This window comes from Procambarus clarkii, chromosome 79 (genome assembly GCF_040958095.1).
Source record: "Procambarus clarkii isolate CNS0578487 chromosome 79, FALCON_Pclarkii_2.0, whole genome shotgun sequence".
Taxonomy (NCBI): domain Eukaryota; kingdom Metazoa; phylum Arthropoda; class Malacostraca; order Decapoda; family Cambaridae; genus Procambarus; species Procambarus clarkii.
Window position 1 is genome coordinate 9,870,191 of NC_091228.1, and position 18,859 is coordinate 9,889,049.

Sequence of the window (18,859 nt, forward strand, 5' to 3'; positions counted from 1 at the left end):
AGGGTGACAGTCACACTGATCACTGAGGGTGACAGTCACACTGATCACTGAGGGTGACAGTCACACTGATCACTGAGGGTGACAGTCACACTGATCACTGAGGGTGACAGTCACACTGATCACTGAGGGTGACAGTCACACTGATCACTGAGGGTGACAGTCACACTGATCACTGAGGGTGACAGTCACACTGATCACTGAGGGTGACAGTCACACTGATCACTGAGGGTGACAGTCACACTGATCACTGAGGGTGACAGTCACACTGATCACTGAGGGTGACAGTCACACTGATCACTGAGGGTGACAGTCACACTGATCACTGAGGGTGGTACACGGCTACACAACAATCATGGTAAATCCTTACCTTTAGAGCAGATGTACTTGCTCCAGGTCTTCTCTCTCAGGAACCCCTCGGCCTCCACTGTGATGGGTTTTATCAGTGAGTCTCTGAAAACGATTATAGGAATTATAGTACTTAAACCATCTCGTTCTATTTATACTAGCATACTGTTTAGCTAGTTTATGAAGAACTGTTACAAAGTTATTATGATTGTATTGGATGAATTAAGTGTATCTCTTGGAGTGTGCTAATCTCTAGGTTCTGGTTTACCCTTATTCACTATTCTTAAAATTTTCTATTTTATTTTTTACGAGTTTTTTTTTACAAAAAAGGGATAAAAATCTAGAAAAAAGTGCTAAATGTAATGAAATGTCTCTTTTCTGGTGGAGACCAAGTGGTCTTTGGCCTGCTGGATGTAACAGTGCAAGTATTTTGCACTTATGTAACAGTGCAAGTATTTTGCACTTGTGTAACAGTGCAAGTATTTTGCACTTATGTAACAGTGCAAGTATTTTGCACTCTTTCACGTATAATTGTGAGTTGTAATTGTGTGTGAGTGTATACGTGTGTGCGTGTTAGTCGAGAGCGAGGTGGTAGTTGGTGAGGTGAGCCTGCACAGCTTTGCTGACGGCAGTACTTTCAACAAAGAAGCCATGTTCTGGCTTGCGAGAGTACCCGCCCCTGGCTCGGCCAGCGAGGTGGTTGAGCAGTGAGAGTGGAACCTTTGCAAAGGTGAGTACATCCAACCAGCTCCTCCATCCGGGCTGGTGATTAGCCATCACCCACCCCTGGGTGAACTTGTTAGTGAGGTAAGAGTTCAGTTATGCATTGTCTTAAACCAGAAGTGTGTCTTAGTGGTGACAAGCTAGTAGAGTCTGAACCATTTAGCAATGTATGGTGTGGGCGTGCATGGAGTGGGTAATCTCCCCCCCCCCCCCTTTTTAATTTGGTCAATATTATGTTAAATAATAGGATGTTAAAATGTTAAATATCAATTGCTGGAAATTGAAATAATTTCAAATAATTTGATTCGATAAATGTCTATGTGTAGAATAACAAGCTTGACTTTTGTTCAGTCCTCTCTTTGAACCAATGTCCCCTCAAGTAAGAGTTAAGGCTAGAGAAATAACGAGATGAACAAGGTAGGAACGAGAGTGAGGGCACCGTGAGGTGAGTGAGGGAAGGTGTGGCTTGATGAGAGGAGCTCGCGCGCCACCTCGCCTCACTTAACCAGTCGGGTTTACTTAGGAATTTATTTAGAAAGTGATAAATTAAACAGTACTCCTGTCACATTGTTTAAGTGGAATTTATATTTAGTTTCAATGACAGGTGGTGGCAGCAAACATCAGAACATCTTAGAATATCAGTATAGTATAACATCATAGATAGTATAACAGAATAACAGTCTTGTCTACTCTCCCTACTCCTTCTTATCCGTCCTTCCTTCCCCCTCCTACTTCATTCCTCCTACCTCCACTCTTCCAGTTCGCCCCCCGTTTTTTATCCCCACTCGCTTCTCTCTACCTTAGTTCCCCCCTCAACTTTATCCATGTTATCCAACCTTATCCCCTCCTTTCTTCCTTACTTTGCTTTACTTTTTCACAATCACAGAGTAGATAGAAAAATCAGATGTTATATGGAGATCAAAGCCAGAACCTGGCCTCTTGAGTGAGGTGCAAGAAGCAGGTGACTTGTCAACATCCTCACTGAGGAATCCATCCAGAAAGTCAGTCAAGCTTGACAGACAACTGCCGAGTTCATGGGAAATGAAGCATCAAACCGGCCAAACTATTCATTCCAAACAATTTGTTCACTCAAAACTAGTTCACGCCCGTTAATACTTATGGCCGGCACCAATCGGCTCGAAGCCCCTGCCAAGAGCCTGTTGCAGGTCAGTTCGGAGTGATGTACAAGGAACTAACTAACCTGGCAGGGATGGAGTCTGGGAGCCACCAGAACGAGGTGTTTTATTATATTCAATGATAGTTTTGTGAGAGGAGCCGCTTCATGGCTTCTTGAAGCTAACTAAAGAGCAGAAGGCAAACAAGGAACTAATCAGGGAGGATGAGGAGAAACGGCAGGTCTTAGGTCAAACAAGACCGACTGGGACCAGGAACTTTCACCAAATCCCCAGTGAGCACGATATCCAAGAGTGGTGCGAGTTCGACGATGCATCAGCATTATCAATGTAAATTAAACGTTGATGACGTTGATTCGGCGTTGAATTGGCGCTGTTCTTGGATACTGAGCCCACTGTGTTGGGCCCACAAGACCCCGGTTAAACCATGTAAACCTCTAAGCCCCAAAGTCCTTGACATTTTTAAAGAAAAAACTGCAGCCAAAGCTGCATATTTACGAATATCAGAGGCCTGAGGGCAGACCTCAAGCTGCTAAGCTTTCCTGACACAAAGAACGGGATACCCAGGGAGTGGGGTCAGCCAACATTGCACCCACGCGGCAGAACCGGGAGCACGCAGACCTGCCAGGTATCAGTCATCTCGGGACCCCTCCGGGAACCACCTGAATCATTCTTGGCCAGAGAAGTAGAAGACAACAATCGAACAAACCGCCCACCAGTGACCAAAGAACAGAACCTCAGCCTGCAGAGGAGAGCATGAAGCTCCCCAACTCTGCAGCCTCATCTCCCCAGCCAGAGTGCATGCGGATTATCCATTACCTATGGATAATCTGCCATGCACTCTGGCAGGGGCAAAGGATAACCCCTATGCACTCAGGCAAGGTAATGGAGTTCTTCACTCTGCCACATTGCTCAAATTTATTTTATCATAGATATTATCACATAAAGATTATTTACTTGTGTATTATCATTATTATTATTATTATTATTATTATTATTATTATTATTATTATTATTATTATTATTATTATTATTATTATTATCATTATTATTATTATTATTATTATTATTATTATTATTATTATTATTATTATTATTAAAATCCTCATCATGACTTGAACGTTGATGAGTAGTGAGGAAAGAAGGAATATTTTGCTGACCTTCTGTTGATGGATGAATCACCGGAGCCGCAGGGCTGCGAGTACTCATGGTCGACGAAGGCAGCTACGCTAATGTTGACTTCACCGATCACCAGGGGTTTGATCCTCACTATGTGAACGACCTTGTCCTGTGCCGGGACACAAGAGCTACGCTTCCCGAGCACAATCTGCTCAGTCGCCTCCTCCAAGATCTGGTACTCCTCACTCTCCTGCACCCTCACAGACACCTAAACCAAGACAGTTGACACATAAGAATTAATGGCATCATTAATGTTTTGAGTGACTTGAAGCAGTTACCGCTCCAGGATGATCTGTGAATGGCATGACTTAAGTTAGAATGAGGAGGTTAGACATTATCGTAAGTCACTGTTAGAAGAAGGAGCAAAGCCTAACACAGTCTGTATCTCTGGAAGCCAGGAAGACTGTGTAGCACAGTCTGTGTCGCTGGAAGCCAGGAAGACTGTGTAGCACAGTCTGTGTCGCTGGACGCCAGGAAGACTGTGTAGCACAGTCTGTGTCGCTGGAAGCCAGGAAGACTGTGTAGCACAGTCTGTGTCGCTGGAAGCCTAGAAGACTGTACTCACCTAGTTGTGCTTTCGGGGGTTGAGCTCTGGCTCTTTGGTCCCGCCTCCCAACCGTCAATCAACAGGTGTAAAGAATCCTGAGCCTATTGGGCGCTATCATAACTACACTTGAAACTGTGTATGGAGTCAGCCTCCACCACATCACTTCCTAATGCATTCCATTTGTCAAGCACTCTGACACTAAAAAGTTCTTTCTAATATCTCTGTGGCTCATTTGGGCACTCAGTTTCCACCTGTGTCCCCTAGTGCGTGTGCCCCTTGTGTTAAATAACCTGTCTCTATCAACCCTGTCGATACCCTTGAGAATCTTGAATGTGGTGATCATGCCCCTCCTAACTCTTCTGTCTTCCAACGAAGTGAGGTTTAATTCCCGTAGTCTCTCCTCGTAGTTCATACTTCTCAGCTCGGCTACTAGTCTGGTGGCAAACGTCTGAACCTTTTCCAGTCTAGTGTTATGCTTGACTAGATATGGACTCCATGCTGGAGCCGCATACGCCAGGATTGGTCTGACATATGTGGTATATAATGTTCTGAAAGATTCCTTACACAAGTTTCTAAAGGCCGTTCTTATGTTAGCCACCTGGCATATGCTGCTGATGTTATCCTCTTGATATGAGCTTCAGGGGACAGGTCTAGCATGATATCAACCCCCTGGTCTTTCTCTCTCTCTGACTCTTGAAGTATTTCATCTCCCAAATGATACCTTGTATCTGGTCTCCTGCTTCCTACCCCTATCTTCATTACATTACATTTGCTTGGGTTAAACTCTAACAGCCATTTGTTCGACCATTCCTGCAGCTTGTCCAGGTCTTCTTGAAGCCTCAAGCTGTCCTCCTCTGTCTTAATCCTTCTCATAATTTTGGCGTCTTCAGTAAACATTGAGAGGAATGAGTTTATACCCTCTGGGAGATCTTTTACGTATATCAGAAAAAGGATAGGCCCAAGAACAGAGCCCTGTGGGACTCCACTGGTGACTTCACGCCATTCTGAGGTCTCACCCCTCACTGTAACTCTCTGCTTCCTATTGCTTAGGTACTCCCTTATCCACTGGAGCGCGCTACCAGTTACTCCTGCCTGTTTCTCCAGCTTATGCATCAACCTTTTATGGGGTACTGTGTCAAAGGCTTTCCGACAGTCCAAAAAAAATGCAGTCCGCCCACCCTTCTCTTTCTTGTTTAATCTTTGTCACCTGATGGTAGAATTCTATCAATCCTGTAAGGCAAGATTTACCCTCCCTGAACCCATGTTGATGGGTTGTCACAAAGTCTCTTCTCTCCAGATGTGTTACTAGGTTTTTTCTCACAATCTTCTCCATCACCTTGCATGGTATACAAGTTAAGGACACTGGCCTGTAGTTCAGTGCCTCTTGTCTGTCACCCTTTTTGTATATTGGTACTACATTAGCAGTCTACCATATTTCTGGTAGATCTCCCGTTTCCAGTGACCTACTATACACTATGGAGAGTGGCAAGCAAAGTGCTCCTGCACACTCTTTCAATACCCATGGTGAGATTCCGTCCGGCCCAACAGCTTCTCACATCCAGCTCCAATAGGTGCTTCTTAACCTCATCTCTTGTAATTTCGAACCTATCCAAGGTCACCTGGTTTGCTGCCACCTCTCCTAGCGCCGCGACCTCTCCCTCTTCTATTGTAAAGACCTCCTGGAACCTTTGTTGAGTTCTTCACACACCTCTTTGTCATTCTCTGTGTACCTGTCCTCGCCCACCCTAAGTTTCATCACCTCTTCCTTCACTGTTGTCTTCCTCCTGATGTGACTGTGTAGTAGCTTTGGTTCGGTCTTGGCTTTATTAGCTATATCATTTTCAAACATTTTCTCAGCTGCTCTTCTCACACTGACATACTCGTTCCTGGTTCTCTGGTATCTCACTCTACTTTCTGGTGTTCTGTTATTACGGAAGTTCCTCCATGCCCTTTTGTTCAGCTCCTTTGCTTTCATACATTCCTTATTAAACCACGGATTCTTCCTTTGCTTCTCTGTTTCTTCCTGTCGGGCTGGGACAAACCAGCTTACAGCCTCCTGACATTTTTGGGTGACATAGTCTATCATGTATTGCACGGACTTGGTTCCGAGTTCTGTGTCCCAATGTATATCCCATAGGAATTTAATCATTTCCTCATAGTTTCCCTTTTGGTACGCCAGCCCTTTGGTTCCCAGTTCTTTTTTGGGGGGTGATAATTCCCACCTCAACCAGGTACTCAAAGCTCAATACACTATGATCACTCATTCCCAAGAGGGCTTCCAACTTAACTTCCCTTATATCCGACTCATTTAGGGTAAATATCAGATCAAGCAAGGCTGGTTCATCCCCTCCTCTCATTCTTGTCGGTCCCTTGACGTGTTGACTTAGAAAGTTTCTTGTTGCCACATCCAGCAGCTAAGCTCTCCATGTGTCTGGGCCTCCATGTGGGTCTCTGCTCCCCCAATCTATCTTCCCATGGTTGAAGTCTCCCATGATTAGAAGTCTGGATCCGTTCCTGCTAGCCACAGAAGCTGCTCTCTCTATTATATTGATGGTGGCCAAGTTTTTTCTATCATATTCCTGTCTGGGTCTTCTGTCATTCGGTGGGGGGTTATATATGACTACTATAATAATTTTCTGTCCTCCAGTTGCTATGGTGCCTGAAATGTAGTCACTGAAACCTTCACAGTTCTGAATTACCATCTCTTCGAAACTCCAACCTTCTCTTAGTAGCAGAGCTACACCACCTCCTCCTCTCCCTTCTCTCTCTTTCCTCACTACATAGTAGCCCTGAGGAAACACTGTGTTTGTTATGATTTTCGTTAACTTTGTTTCTGTGAGTACTATTATGTCTGGGTTTTCTTCTAGTGCCCATTCTCCAAGTTCACTTGTTTTATTTGAAATCCCATCTATGTTAGTGTACATCGCCTTGAAGCTCACTTTCTTCTGTTCATTTTCATGTCCCTTTCTTGGCAAGCATTCTGCTGGTGTGGGAAGCTGTTCCGTGGGTGATAGGATCTGTGAGGTGGTTTGCAGGGTCTCAGAGAATTTTGGGGTGGGGGGTTTAAGGGAAGGGGGGACAGGTAGGGTGTGGGTTAAGGAGGTAGGGGGGACATGGAGGATACGGGGTGAGGGGGGAGGAGGGATAGGGAGGGTATGGGATGAAGGGGGAGGGGGGACAGGGGGAAAAAGGTGGGAGGGGGGACATGATGGGAATGGGGAAGGGGTGTCAGGGTCAGAATGGGGTGGCGGGGGGGGGGGGGAGGGAGGGTTTGGTGGGGGCAGGTAGGGTGAGGGGAAGGGAGGGTTTCTATGCAGAGGGGGGTGGTGGTGTTGCCCTCCCCTCTGGTGTTGCTTGGATGCTGGTTTTGGGTTCTCCTCTTGCCTCTGGGACTGTTGTGTTGAGGGCTGTGATTTCCTGGTTTGCTCCTCTCTCCCTGCGCTTTCTCCTTGCCTCTGCTGCCCTGGCTCTCTCCTCCTTCGTCCTGTACCTCTGCAGGAATACTTTTTTGTATCCCTCCATATGCTGCAGACGACTCTTCCTTTTGAGAATGTCCTCCTTCGTGGTTTAGTTTGTAAACACCACCTTTAAAAGTCGGTTTCTGTCCTTGTTGTACCAGCCCAACCAGAAAACCTTCTCTATGTTATGTACAGCCCCTACCATCTGTAACCCCTTCAGTAGCCCATGTACTGCCTCTCTATCCTTGCCATTCCATTCTTGCCTGTTGGATCCTTCCTGTTCTTTGATGACTACAACTACCACTGATCTTTTTCTCTCCAGCAGTTGAGTGGTGCACCTTGCTGCTTCCTGTGACGTAGCTGCTTGCATCGCTACCTCCCTCACTGTGTCCATTGCTTCTGAGCTCTTTTTCAGTATATCCGCAAGTGTATCAGGTACAGAGGCATTTCCTTCCAATGTAACATTCCCACCTTCCCTTTAGATGATAATCTGATGCTCAGTCTCTTTATTTTTCTCTGTGAGAGATTTGATCTCCTCCCTTGCTGATGCTAGCTCACTTTGCAGATTGTTAATTGTAATCCACATTTCATTCATCTCCCTCCTGAATTCCTCCAGAACTTGGGTTAGCAATTCCTTTGTTTGATCTTCCTGGCTGCTTCCCGTCTCCCTGTTGCGGCCTCCTGCCATTTTGTCCCTTGTCAAGAGAGAGAGAGAGAGAGCAAGAGAGCAAGAGAGAGAGAGAGCAAAAGAGAGCAAGAGAGAGCGAACAAGAGAGAGAGAGAGAACAAGAGAGAGAGAGCAAGAGAGAGAGAGCAAGAGAGAGAGAGCAAGAGAGAGAGAGCAAGAGAGAGAGAGAGCAAGAGAGAGAGAGAGCAAGAGAGAGAGAGAGCAAGAGAGAGAGAGAGCAAGAGAGAGAGAGAGAGAGAGAGAGAGAGAGAGAGAGAGAGAGAGAGAGAGAGAGAGAGAGAGAGAGAGAGAGAGAGAGAGAGAGAGAGAGAGAGAGAGAGAGAGAGAGAACGTGTGTGCGCTTGGGATGGGGTTACTAGGAGGTGAGGTGTTCAGCTTACAGCAGGTAAGAGAGAGGGGTGGATTATGAGAGGTTTTATCTCCTTTCCACGAAAGGTGTTAATCCTTTCTAGCCTGTGTGTGCGTGTGTGTGTGTGTGCATACATACGTGTGGGCTTGAGTGCGTGCGTGCGTGTGCGTGCGTGTGCGTGCGTGCGTGCATTTACGTGTGTTACTAGTTCCCGGAAGCGGTAACTTCTAACCAGAATGAGCCACACCGAGATTTTAAATATATATATACTATCCTGAACAAGAATTTGATAATATTTTACCTCACACTGTACACCTGATTACTTGACCAGAGAGGGGGGGTACATATCAGTATGATTCCCGCTCACACAACTAGATGAGTAATGATGATGTATGATTGACGATGGTGCTCAGTCGTCGCCTTTCCACTTGGTGATTCTCTTAGTGCTAGTAGATTGACGATATCGATTCTTTTCTACACAAATCTCTGGAGTCACAGTCACCACCCAACAAACACAGTCAGCAGTTCCACGGCGGGCCGTCCCACCTGGCCGTCAGGTCAGGTCAGGTCAGGTCACTACTCGGTCCTCCACACTGTATGCACCGGTGATTCCACTAGCTACACTTTGTTTTTTTTGCACTATCGCTAGCGATATGACTATGCTATGTAGCACCTTGCTAGCTACACACTGCGAGAGGTGTGATCTAGCCTCAATAATCCTTCAATGTCCCGAGAAATTGACGAATTTCCGCGGACCTCGCTAATCGCGTGTGTCTCCTACCGTCGCTGGCCTACTACCCGTCGCTGTGTGTGTGTGTGTGTGTGTGTGTGTGTGTGTGTGTGTGTGTGTGTGTGTGTGTGTGTGTGTGTGTGTGTGTGTTTGCGTGTGTGTGTGTGTGTTCGCCTAATTGAGTTTTGCGGGGGTTAAGCTTTGCTCTTTCAGCCCGCCTCTCAACTGTCAATCAACTGTTTACTAACTACTTTTTTTTCCACACCACACACACACACACACACACCTAAGGAAGCAGCCCATAACAGCTGACTAACTCCCAGGTACCTATTTACTGCTAGGTAATAGGGGCATTCAGGGTGAAAGAAACTTTGCCCATTTGTTTCTGCCTCGTGCAGGAATCGAACCCGCGCCACAGAATTACGAGTCCGCGCGCTATCCACCAGGCTACGAGGCCCCGTGTGTGTGTGTGTGTGTGTGTGTGTGTGTGTGTGTGTGTGTGTGTGTGTGTGTGAGTGTTGATGGCAAGTCAGAGATAAAGAGGCGGACTTACAGGTATGGGTTGGTCGAGGTAGTTGAAGACAGACATCTTGACGGGGAGGATCTCTCCACGCTTGAGAGAGGGGGGAAGGGTGAGGTCGACGAAGAAGGGGGTGAAGGTGGTGATGGACTTCCTCTGGGAGAGTCCTACGCCCTTCTGTGGGTGGGCACACACGGCCTTGCCCACCCACTGTGTGATGGTGTCCGGTACAGTCACCTGCTGGGTGCTCACGCCTGACGACCTGCCAATAACCACATACAACACTAATTATTTCATTTACACCTTAATGCCAAAACTGTAACCAAGTTCAAAATTATTACAACACTGGTTATATACATATTCTGATTTCAATTATTACTGAAAACTTCCCAGTAGAAGTGATGATTAGTGAAGGAGTGTTCATCATCCTCATCATACTTACACATCTCAGGAGGCCGTAATTTACGCTGCACCAATTGCCCATCACCCTCCAGTTACAGTACAACAATTGACCATCACGTGCAACTCCACACAGTCAATCAGCTCCTCCACCAACTGACACGTCGACAGCCATCCCCTCCACTCACCGACATGTTGACAACCAGCTCCTCCACCCACCGACATGTTGACAACCAGCCCCTCCACCCACCGACACCCAGCCCCTCCACCCACCGACACGTCGACAACCAGCCCCTCCACCCACCGACATGTTGACATCCAGCCCCTCCACCCACCAACATGTTGACACCCAGCCCCTCCACCCACCGACACGTCGACAACCAGCCCCTCCACCCACCGACATGTTGACACCCAGCCCCTCCACCAAACGACACGTCGACAACCAGCCCCTCCACCCACCGACATGTTGACAACCAGCCCCTCCACCCACCGACACATCGACACCCAGCCCCTCCACCCACCGACACGTCGACACCCAGCCCCTCCACCCCCGACACGTCGACAACCAGCCCCTCCACCCACCGACACCCAACCCCTCCACCCACCGACACGTCGTCAACCAGCCCCTCCACCCACCGACACGTCGACACCCAACCCCTCCACCCACCGACACGTCGTCAACCAGCCCCTCCACCCACCGACACGTCGACACCCAACCCCTCCACCTACCGACACGTCGTCAACCAGCCCCTCCACCCACCGACACGTCGACACCCAACCCCTTCACCCACCGACACGTCCACAACCAGCCCCTCCACCCACCGACACGTCGACACCCAACCCCTCCACCCACCGACACGTCGACACCCAGCCCCTCCACCCACCAATAAACAGTGCATGAATGCGTGACACTAGAGGAAGATAAGTGTGAAGTTCTTTAAGTAGAATGAAATGTCAGTTGTCGTGTTCTGCATGAAAGTGGATTATAATGCATTTTGGATTTGAACTATTGCTGGAAACCTTTGAAAATAAAGACCAAATACAGCCCCCAATATGGTCTGTGAAGGTCAGTGTTCACAGACAAACAAAACGGAACACCTTCACACATAAATCTATAAGTTGGAGACTTACGGGACAACGATGATGTCCCAGAGCCAAGTCTCCGGGAAATTGGTCCTAGGAACATCTGGCTGTTGTTCGCTGCCTTCCTTACTGGCGCTGTCTGTGGCGAAGGCCGGCGGGGGTGACTGAGGCCGGGCGACGGCGGGCGCAATATCACCAGCGAGGCCGCTACCAAAACCACCCACAGGTTCTTCACTCAATAGGTACATAACATCTAAATAGGGACGACGCTCTGTAAAGTCAAGAGTTTTTATGTTCATCAGATGATTCAAGTTAAGTAATTACCCCCACCTCTCTAATATAATTGAGGCGAGAGCCGGCGTGTCTCGGGTCTCCCAGCACAGCCCAGCTAGCATATACTTCACAAGCAACACTGTCTCCACCACCACACATTTCCTGCCCTCCTCAGGCAGGCGGTCACATATCAACCATACTTACACTCCATTATAATTTATTCATATATTGTTATTTTATTTTAATAAATATTTGTTAAAAAGTTGCAGATAACACACACTTTTTCTTTTAACACACAAAACATTATTTCGCTCAACGTTAATATTTTGTTTATTTTTACTAAATACGTAATTGAAGTATTTTCGCTTCCCCGTTCATCAAGGACCAGCAGCTGGCGCTGTTTTTGTTGATAATCCATGTTGGTGTCACTAATTAACATTTACCTTATGCGTACAGCGTTGTGCACCTACACCACGGTAGTGTGCACAACACTAGCAGGGGTAACATGTGCACCTACACCACGGTAGTGTGCACAACACTAGCAGGGATAACATGTGCACCTACACCAAGGTAGTGTGCACAACACTTGCAGGGGTAACATGTGCACCTACACCACGGTAGTGTGCACAATACTTGCAGGGGTAACATGTGCACCTACACCAAGGTAGTGTGCACAACACTAGCAGGGATAACATGTGCACCTACACCAAGGTAGTGTGCACAACACTAGCAAGGGTAACATGTGCACCTACACCACGGTAGTGTGCACAACACTAGCAGGGATAACATGTGCACCTACACCACGGTAGTGTGCACAACACTAGCAGGGGTAACATGTGCACCTACACCAAGGTAGTGTGCACAACACTAGCAAGGGTAACATGTGCACCTACACCACGGTAGTGTGCACAACACTAGCAAGGGTAACATGTGCACCTACACCACGGTAGTGTGCACAACACTAGCGGGGGTAACATGTGCACCTACACCAAGGTAGTGTGCACAACACTAGCAGGGGTAACATGTGCACCTACACCAAGGTAGTGTGCACAACACTAGCAGGGGTAACATGTGCACCTACACCAAGGTAGTGTGCACAACACTAGCAAGGGTAACATGTGCACCTACACCAAGGTAGTGTGCACAACACTAGCAAGGGTAACATGTGCACCTACACCACGGTAGTGTGCACAACACTAGCAAGGGTAACATGTGCACCTACACCACGGTAGTGTGCACAACACTACCAGGGGTAACATGTGCACCTACACCACGGTAGTGTGCACAACACTAGCAGGGGTAACATGTGCACCAACACCACGGTAGTGTGCACAACACTAGCGGGGGTAACATGTGCACCTACACCACAGACCCACACCTCCAGTCTGAGTCAGCATATCCAATCACTCTGGTCATTAAGAGAGTAATTGCAGAACATTTGCTTATGTTAATGTGGACTAACATTACTGAGCTTGAAGCAAACTAAAATGTGTAATTTTATCACTGATATTATCTAACAAACAATCGCTATAACAGAGATTGTTGGAGACACTTAAATTCGTGATGGACATATGACACATTTATTGTGTTTGTGTCAAACTACAAATACTTGATTCCTTCGATATTTGTACATCTATGACTGGGAGGAAAAAATTGCTTAAAAATCGTTTAAAATTGCTTGTTTCGAATCGAGGCTGTGAAATGTTTCTGCATTCTAACTATGTTAAGTTTATTCTGTTCAAGCGTGTGAGAACTCGAGGATCAGGTAAAATTTGTCTTTGAGTTTGACTTAATTAATATATTATTATTATTATTACTAGTATTATAAATTTCGGGCTTTTTACTTAGAGCTGATATAAAAATATAAATTTACATGTTAACAGTTGAAAAATCTAAATGGACAACTAATGTGCATTTCAAATTTGTGATTTATTACTTCCGAATTCTATTACATGCTGAATATGATGTGATTTTATGGAAGTAGGAGGAGAAAGGTGCTTCTGTCTTGTTTGGCAGTAAATATGCTGTACAAAGAACAGTGCAAAATATTTGTAGCAATACAGACAGTTACAATCATGTAACAGTTACAATTAGAAGTCTGAGAAAAACAGCTGAATGATAAAATAAACATTGATAATTTTGACATTGGGAAGAGAGGCCGTTGATGAAGAGAAGTGAACATTACCTTCCTCACACGGTCTCGTCTCTAGTGTCAAGTCGCTGAAGACGAACAAACCAGAGTTCTGAAAAACAAGTTAAAGAATTAATACATGTTTTACAATGGCAGAAAGGCATCACAAATAACGGAGACTATAAGAACTATATTTATTACAATACTTACCAAGAACATCAATACCAATAATAATTCAAACGATAATGTCAAGAAACTTCACTAACTGCTAGAAAATTAAACTGCATAATATATCTGGCGTTGTCTCCAGTTGTTTTAATACGAATCAATGCTACTATTAGTACGTCCTTCACACGATGATAACTGAATATTAGGCAAGACTCGAGGTCAGCAAAGACCCAAGCAAGAGCTTCCAGGAGGTCAGCAAAGACCCAAGCAAGAGCTTCCAAGAGGTCAGCAAAGACCCAAACAAGAGCTTCCAGGAGGTCAGCAAAGACCCATGCAAGAGCTTCCAGGTAAGCAAAGACCCAAGCAAGAGCTTCCAGGAGGTCAGCAAAGACCCAAGCAAGAGCTTCCAGGAGGTCAGCAAAGATCCAAGCAAGAGCTTCCAGGAGGTCAGCAAAGACCCAAGCAAAAGCTTCCAGGAGGTCAGCAAAGACCCAAGCAAGAGCTTCCAGGAGGTCAGCAAAGACCCAAGCAAGAGCTTCCAGGAGGTCAGCAAAGACCCAAGCAAGAGCTTCCGGAAGGTCAGCAAAGACCCAAGCAAGAGCTTCCGGGAGGCCAGCAAAGACCCAAGCAAGAGCTTCCGGGAGGTCAGCAAAGACCCAAGCAGGAGCTTCCAAGAGGTCAGCAAAGACCCAAGCAAGAGCTTCCTGGAGGTCAGCAAAGACGCAAGCAAGAGCTTCCAGGTGGTCAGCAAAGACCCAAGCAAGAACTTCCGGGAGGTGAGTGATGACCCAAGCAAGAGCTTCCAGGAGGTCAGCGATGAACCAAGCAAGAGCTTCCAGGAGGTAAGCGATGAACCAAGCAAGAGCTTCCAGGAGGTCAGTGATGAACCAAGCAAGAGCTTCCAGGAGGTCAGCGATGAACCAAGTAAGAGCTTCCAGGAGGTCAGTGATAAATCAAGTAAGAGCTTTCAGGAGGTCAGCGATGAACCAAGCAAGAGCTTCCAGGAGGTAAGCGATGAACCAAGCAAGAGCTTCCAGGAGGTCAGTGATGAACCAAGTAAGAGCTTCCAGGAGGTCAGCGATGAACCTAGTAAGAGCTTCCAGGAGGTCAGCGATGAACCAAGCAAGAGCTTCCAGGAGGTCAGTGATGAACCAAGCAAGAGCTTCCAGGAGGTCAGTGATAAACCAAGTAAGAGCTTCTAGGAGGTCAGTGATGAACCAAGGAAGAGCTTCCAGGAGGTCATCGATGAACCAAGTAAGAGCATCCAGGAGGTCAGTGATAAATCAAGTAAGAGCTTCCAGGCGGTCAGTGATGAACCAAGGAAGAGCTTCCAGAAGGTCAGCGATGAACCTAGTAAGAGCTTCCAGGAGGTCAGTGATGAACCAAGCAAGAGCTTCCAGGAGGTCAGTTATGAACCAAGTAAGAGCTTCCAGGAGGTCAGCGATAAACCAAGTAAGAGCTTCCAGGAGGTCAGCGATGAACCAAGTAAGAGCTTCCAGGAGGTCAGTGATAAATCAAGTAAGAGCTTCCAGGAGGTCAGCGATGAACCAAGTAAGAGCTTCCAGGAGGTCAAACCAAGCAAAAGCTTCCAGGAGGTCAAACCAAGCAAAAGCTTCCAGGTCAGTGATGAACCAAGCAAGAGCTTCCAGGAAAAATGTACAATATCGTTCCAGCACTCGCCACCTGAAGATGTGAACATACACGAGACTCAAGGAAGACATTGTAGCTGCAGCAAAGCAATTCCAGTCATCATCCCAGATAATACAAAACGAAAGAATTATTTGTTCTACAGTAAAGAAGTTAAAGAGGAAGAGCTGAGTCAACATCTTTAGAAAGCCTCTGAAAGAAGGAAGAACTCTGCTAAGAGCAGTGATATCTGAAGCAAGATGAGTTTCTAAAGAGATGAAGGAACCAAGATAGTTTGAGTGGTGTCAAACTCTAAATGAACATAATAGTCTTGGAGAGACATGAGACCAGATTAAAGCCATATCAGGGTGATCATTCCGACCGCAGACATATATTCAACCATTACAAGAGGCTGAGACACTTCCTCTCCAATTTCCAGAGAGAGCAGCTTAAACATCAGCTTACTGCAACGGTGAGAGCAAGTAAATCATGAGAGGTTGACAGCTAATCATGAGAACATAGCTACATTCAACGAATGAGGCACTCCCTTCACCAAACAAGAAGGTTTTCCCGCTGGAGAATAAGCCATATTGGACGCTATAGATGCATCTGGGGTAAACTACCGAACTCTTAGAAGAAAGCAGACATAATTCCGTTTCCTAAGCCAAAAGAACCTGGCAATTACAGACCCATTATCATCATGTTGCAGGACTGAAGGTCTTAAATAGGCTTCTGTGGAAAACTGGAGGTCTGCATTAGTACATATTTGACTTCACTAGAGCAGTAGGTACTGCCAACGGCATAGCAACATTACTAGGAACAGTTAACTCAGGTTCTGCTATAATAATATCCGTATATTTAGTGAAAGGATTCGAACTTGCAAGTCCGCAATCAATTTTATAGATGTTAAAAAAAAAATGTCGGAGGAAAACTGCCTTGATTCAAAATTTCCTGAAAGGTATGCCAGAGTAAACCTGCAAGGCCAAGTGTCAGTTTCCAGTTGCATGAAAATGGGACTCCACAAGGAGGAGTTACAGACTCAGTGCTAGTCATTAACATCCTTATGAAAAACCTTGCTTCCCTGACATTTCCAGAAAGGGTTAAATTCCTAAGCTATGCTGATGTATCATTAGTCGTCACAGGTCCTTCTCTTTTAAATAAAGTCCAAATGACGATAGATAAAGTAACATTTGGATGCTGCATTTTTGGGCAAAAAATATCGGCACATAAATCTAAAGCAATGAGACTGGGTGGCAATAATCAGGAGTCACCTACGCATTCAAGACATTAATCTTCAGGGGTTACACAATATCAATATCTCGGAGTATGGATTGGTTCTAAAAACCATTCAACAAGCAAATTTAATGTCTGAAGGAGAAACCAAAATCACGACTGAATATAATGAAAATAATCACAGGGCCCCATCCAGGAGCGAGACACAGAGTGTTAATAATGTTTAACATACACACCGTTCATTCCATAGTTGATTATGCAGCGCTTGCCTTACTCACTCTTTCTCCTTGTCAGTGGGCAATGGTTGAGGTTATTCAAAATGATGCAATGCGAGTCATAACAGGGACTCCCAGATGGACTAAAATACAGAACCTAAGACTAGAAACTAAACTAATATGGGGTTGAAATAATGGTAAAAGGGAATGCTGCCTGCATGCTGACCTAGATATTGACTAGACTAATAATCAGTTCACTCAAAAATATAATCACTAGAGAAGTTACTTGGGATAGAAGAGCTTTAAAAAAAACCAGGTGGACTCTCCATGCAATACATTCGAAATTATAAATAGAATTACAAAGGGATAGCACGAAATACACGCAGACCTCATCTTGCAGCCCCATGGGAATCCCTGGCACCAGACTAAGATTATGACTATTCAAGTAAATAAAGAACTAGACTAATCCTCATCGTCTATGCATCATTGCACAGATGAATATAGAATCAAACTTGGCATCTGAAAGCATCATTTACTTCATAGATGGATCAGTAGACCAGCAGGGACAAGAAACCGGAGCTGCAGTTAAGGCAGGAAAGTTTGTAGTTAGATAGAAACTCTCAAACGGGTGTTCAACTTCTCAAACAGAGATGCTACCCATTCAAAAGGCTTTGGAACATGCTCTTGCTGAGCACCAACAGCATGTTATCATACACACAGATTCGAGAACTGTCATTGAAATCTTGCAACAAGAACACATACATGACAACATCCATCAGATCACAAATGTCATATCATTAATACAAACACCGATACGTCAAGGCCGTCGGATACACCAGAGACCCGCTAGAGAGAACTGGTCAACTCGACCACACCTGAGACCCACTAGAGAGAACTGGTCAACTCGACCACACTAGAGAGAACTGGTCAACTCGACCACACCAGAGACCCACCAGAGAGAACTGGTCAACTCGACAACACCAGAGAAAACTGGTTCACTCAACCACACCAGAGACGTCCACCAGAGAAAACTGGTCAACTCGATCATACCAGAGACCCATCAGAGAAAACTCGTCAACTCGACCACAACAGAGACCAACCAAGTCGCCATTACAGAACAGGACGGCAGGTAACACCTAACCTAAAACTCCTGCCCTAAAACTTTTGAAATGCGAAAAGGTTAATTAAAGTTGACCACATTCCGCCAGGCCGCCGGCAGACAACTTGGCAGGTACGTTCATCATTGGTCCAGGAGCTGGCAAACATATTGTCATTAAACGGGATTTAATGAGGTACCTGAGGGAGGTAGAGAATGAACTACCACTATACGACCTATCCCAGTCAATCCTCCTGTTTCCGTTGTATAGTAACGATAGCGACCATAGTACATATACCGACGTACACCGCAGTTAGGAAGTAGAAATCGGTACTTTTGAATTAGAAAAACCGGAAAAAATTTCCGATTTTTGTTGTGAAAACACTCACGTAACCTAACCTCCCTAGGCATAACACACGTTATATGAGGTCTAATATAGTGCATAAGGGAGCTTTACTAGCAATATATAGTTTGTTTTTTTACCTTTATTTTTCGGACTATAATGCGAATGGTATTTTTATTTACTATTTACTTTACCATTATAAAGTGTAATGAATAGTACCATATTCTACTCGCTAATTGCCTAGTATGTCAAGTTTTATTCTATTGTGCTCATGGTTACAAAAGGTGCTATCTGAACAAGAGGATGGGTTACCTAGCCCTAGCAACCTCTAAGGCGTGTTGCTAGGGGGATGAGAGCAGTGTGAGACTCACACTAATAGTGTGAAACACACTTATAGTGTTGGACACACTGATAGTGTGAAACACACTTATAGTGTTGGACACACTGATAGTGTGAGACTCACACTGACAGTGTGAGACTCACACTGATAGTGTGAAACACACTTATAGTGTTAAACACACTGATAGTGTGAGACTCACACTGACAGTGTGTCACTGATAGTGTGAGACACACTTATAGTGTGAGACTCACTCATAGTGTGAGACACAGTGATAGTGTGA

At 45.6% G+C, this 18,859-nt stretch overlaps 1 protein-coding gene across 1 annotated transcript in view; it reads right to left on the bottom strand.

The window, feature by feature from the left end:
* The window catches only part of LOC138349723 (murinoglobulin-2-like), a 241,512-nt gene that overhangs the window by 49,117 nt on the left and 173,536 nt on the right, over nucleotides 1–18,859 (bottom strand). The window contains exons 14-18 of the mRNA XM_069314539.1: nucleotides 13,613–13,670; nucleotides 11,203–11,425; nucleotides 9,706–9,934; nucleotides 3,362–3,588; nucleotides 368–450 (exon numbers count right to left, since the gene is read on the bottom strand). Coding sequence (XP_069170640.1) covers nucleotides 368–450; nucleotides 3,362–3,588; nucleotides 9,706–9,934; nucleotides 11,203–11,425; nucleotides 13,613–13,670 — 820 coding nt within the window. The remainder of the gene's footprint in view (nucleotides 1–367; nucleotides 451–3,361; nucleotides 3,589–9,705; nucleotides 9,935–11,202; nucleotides 11,426–13,612; nucleotides 13,671–18,859) is intronic.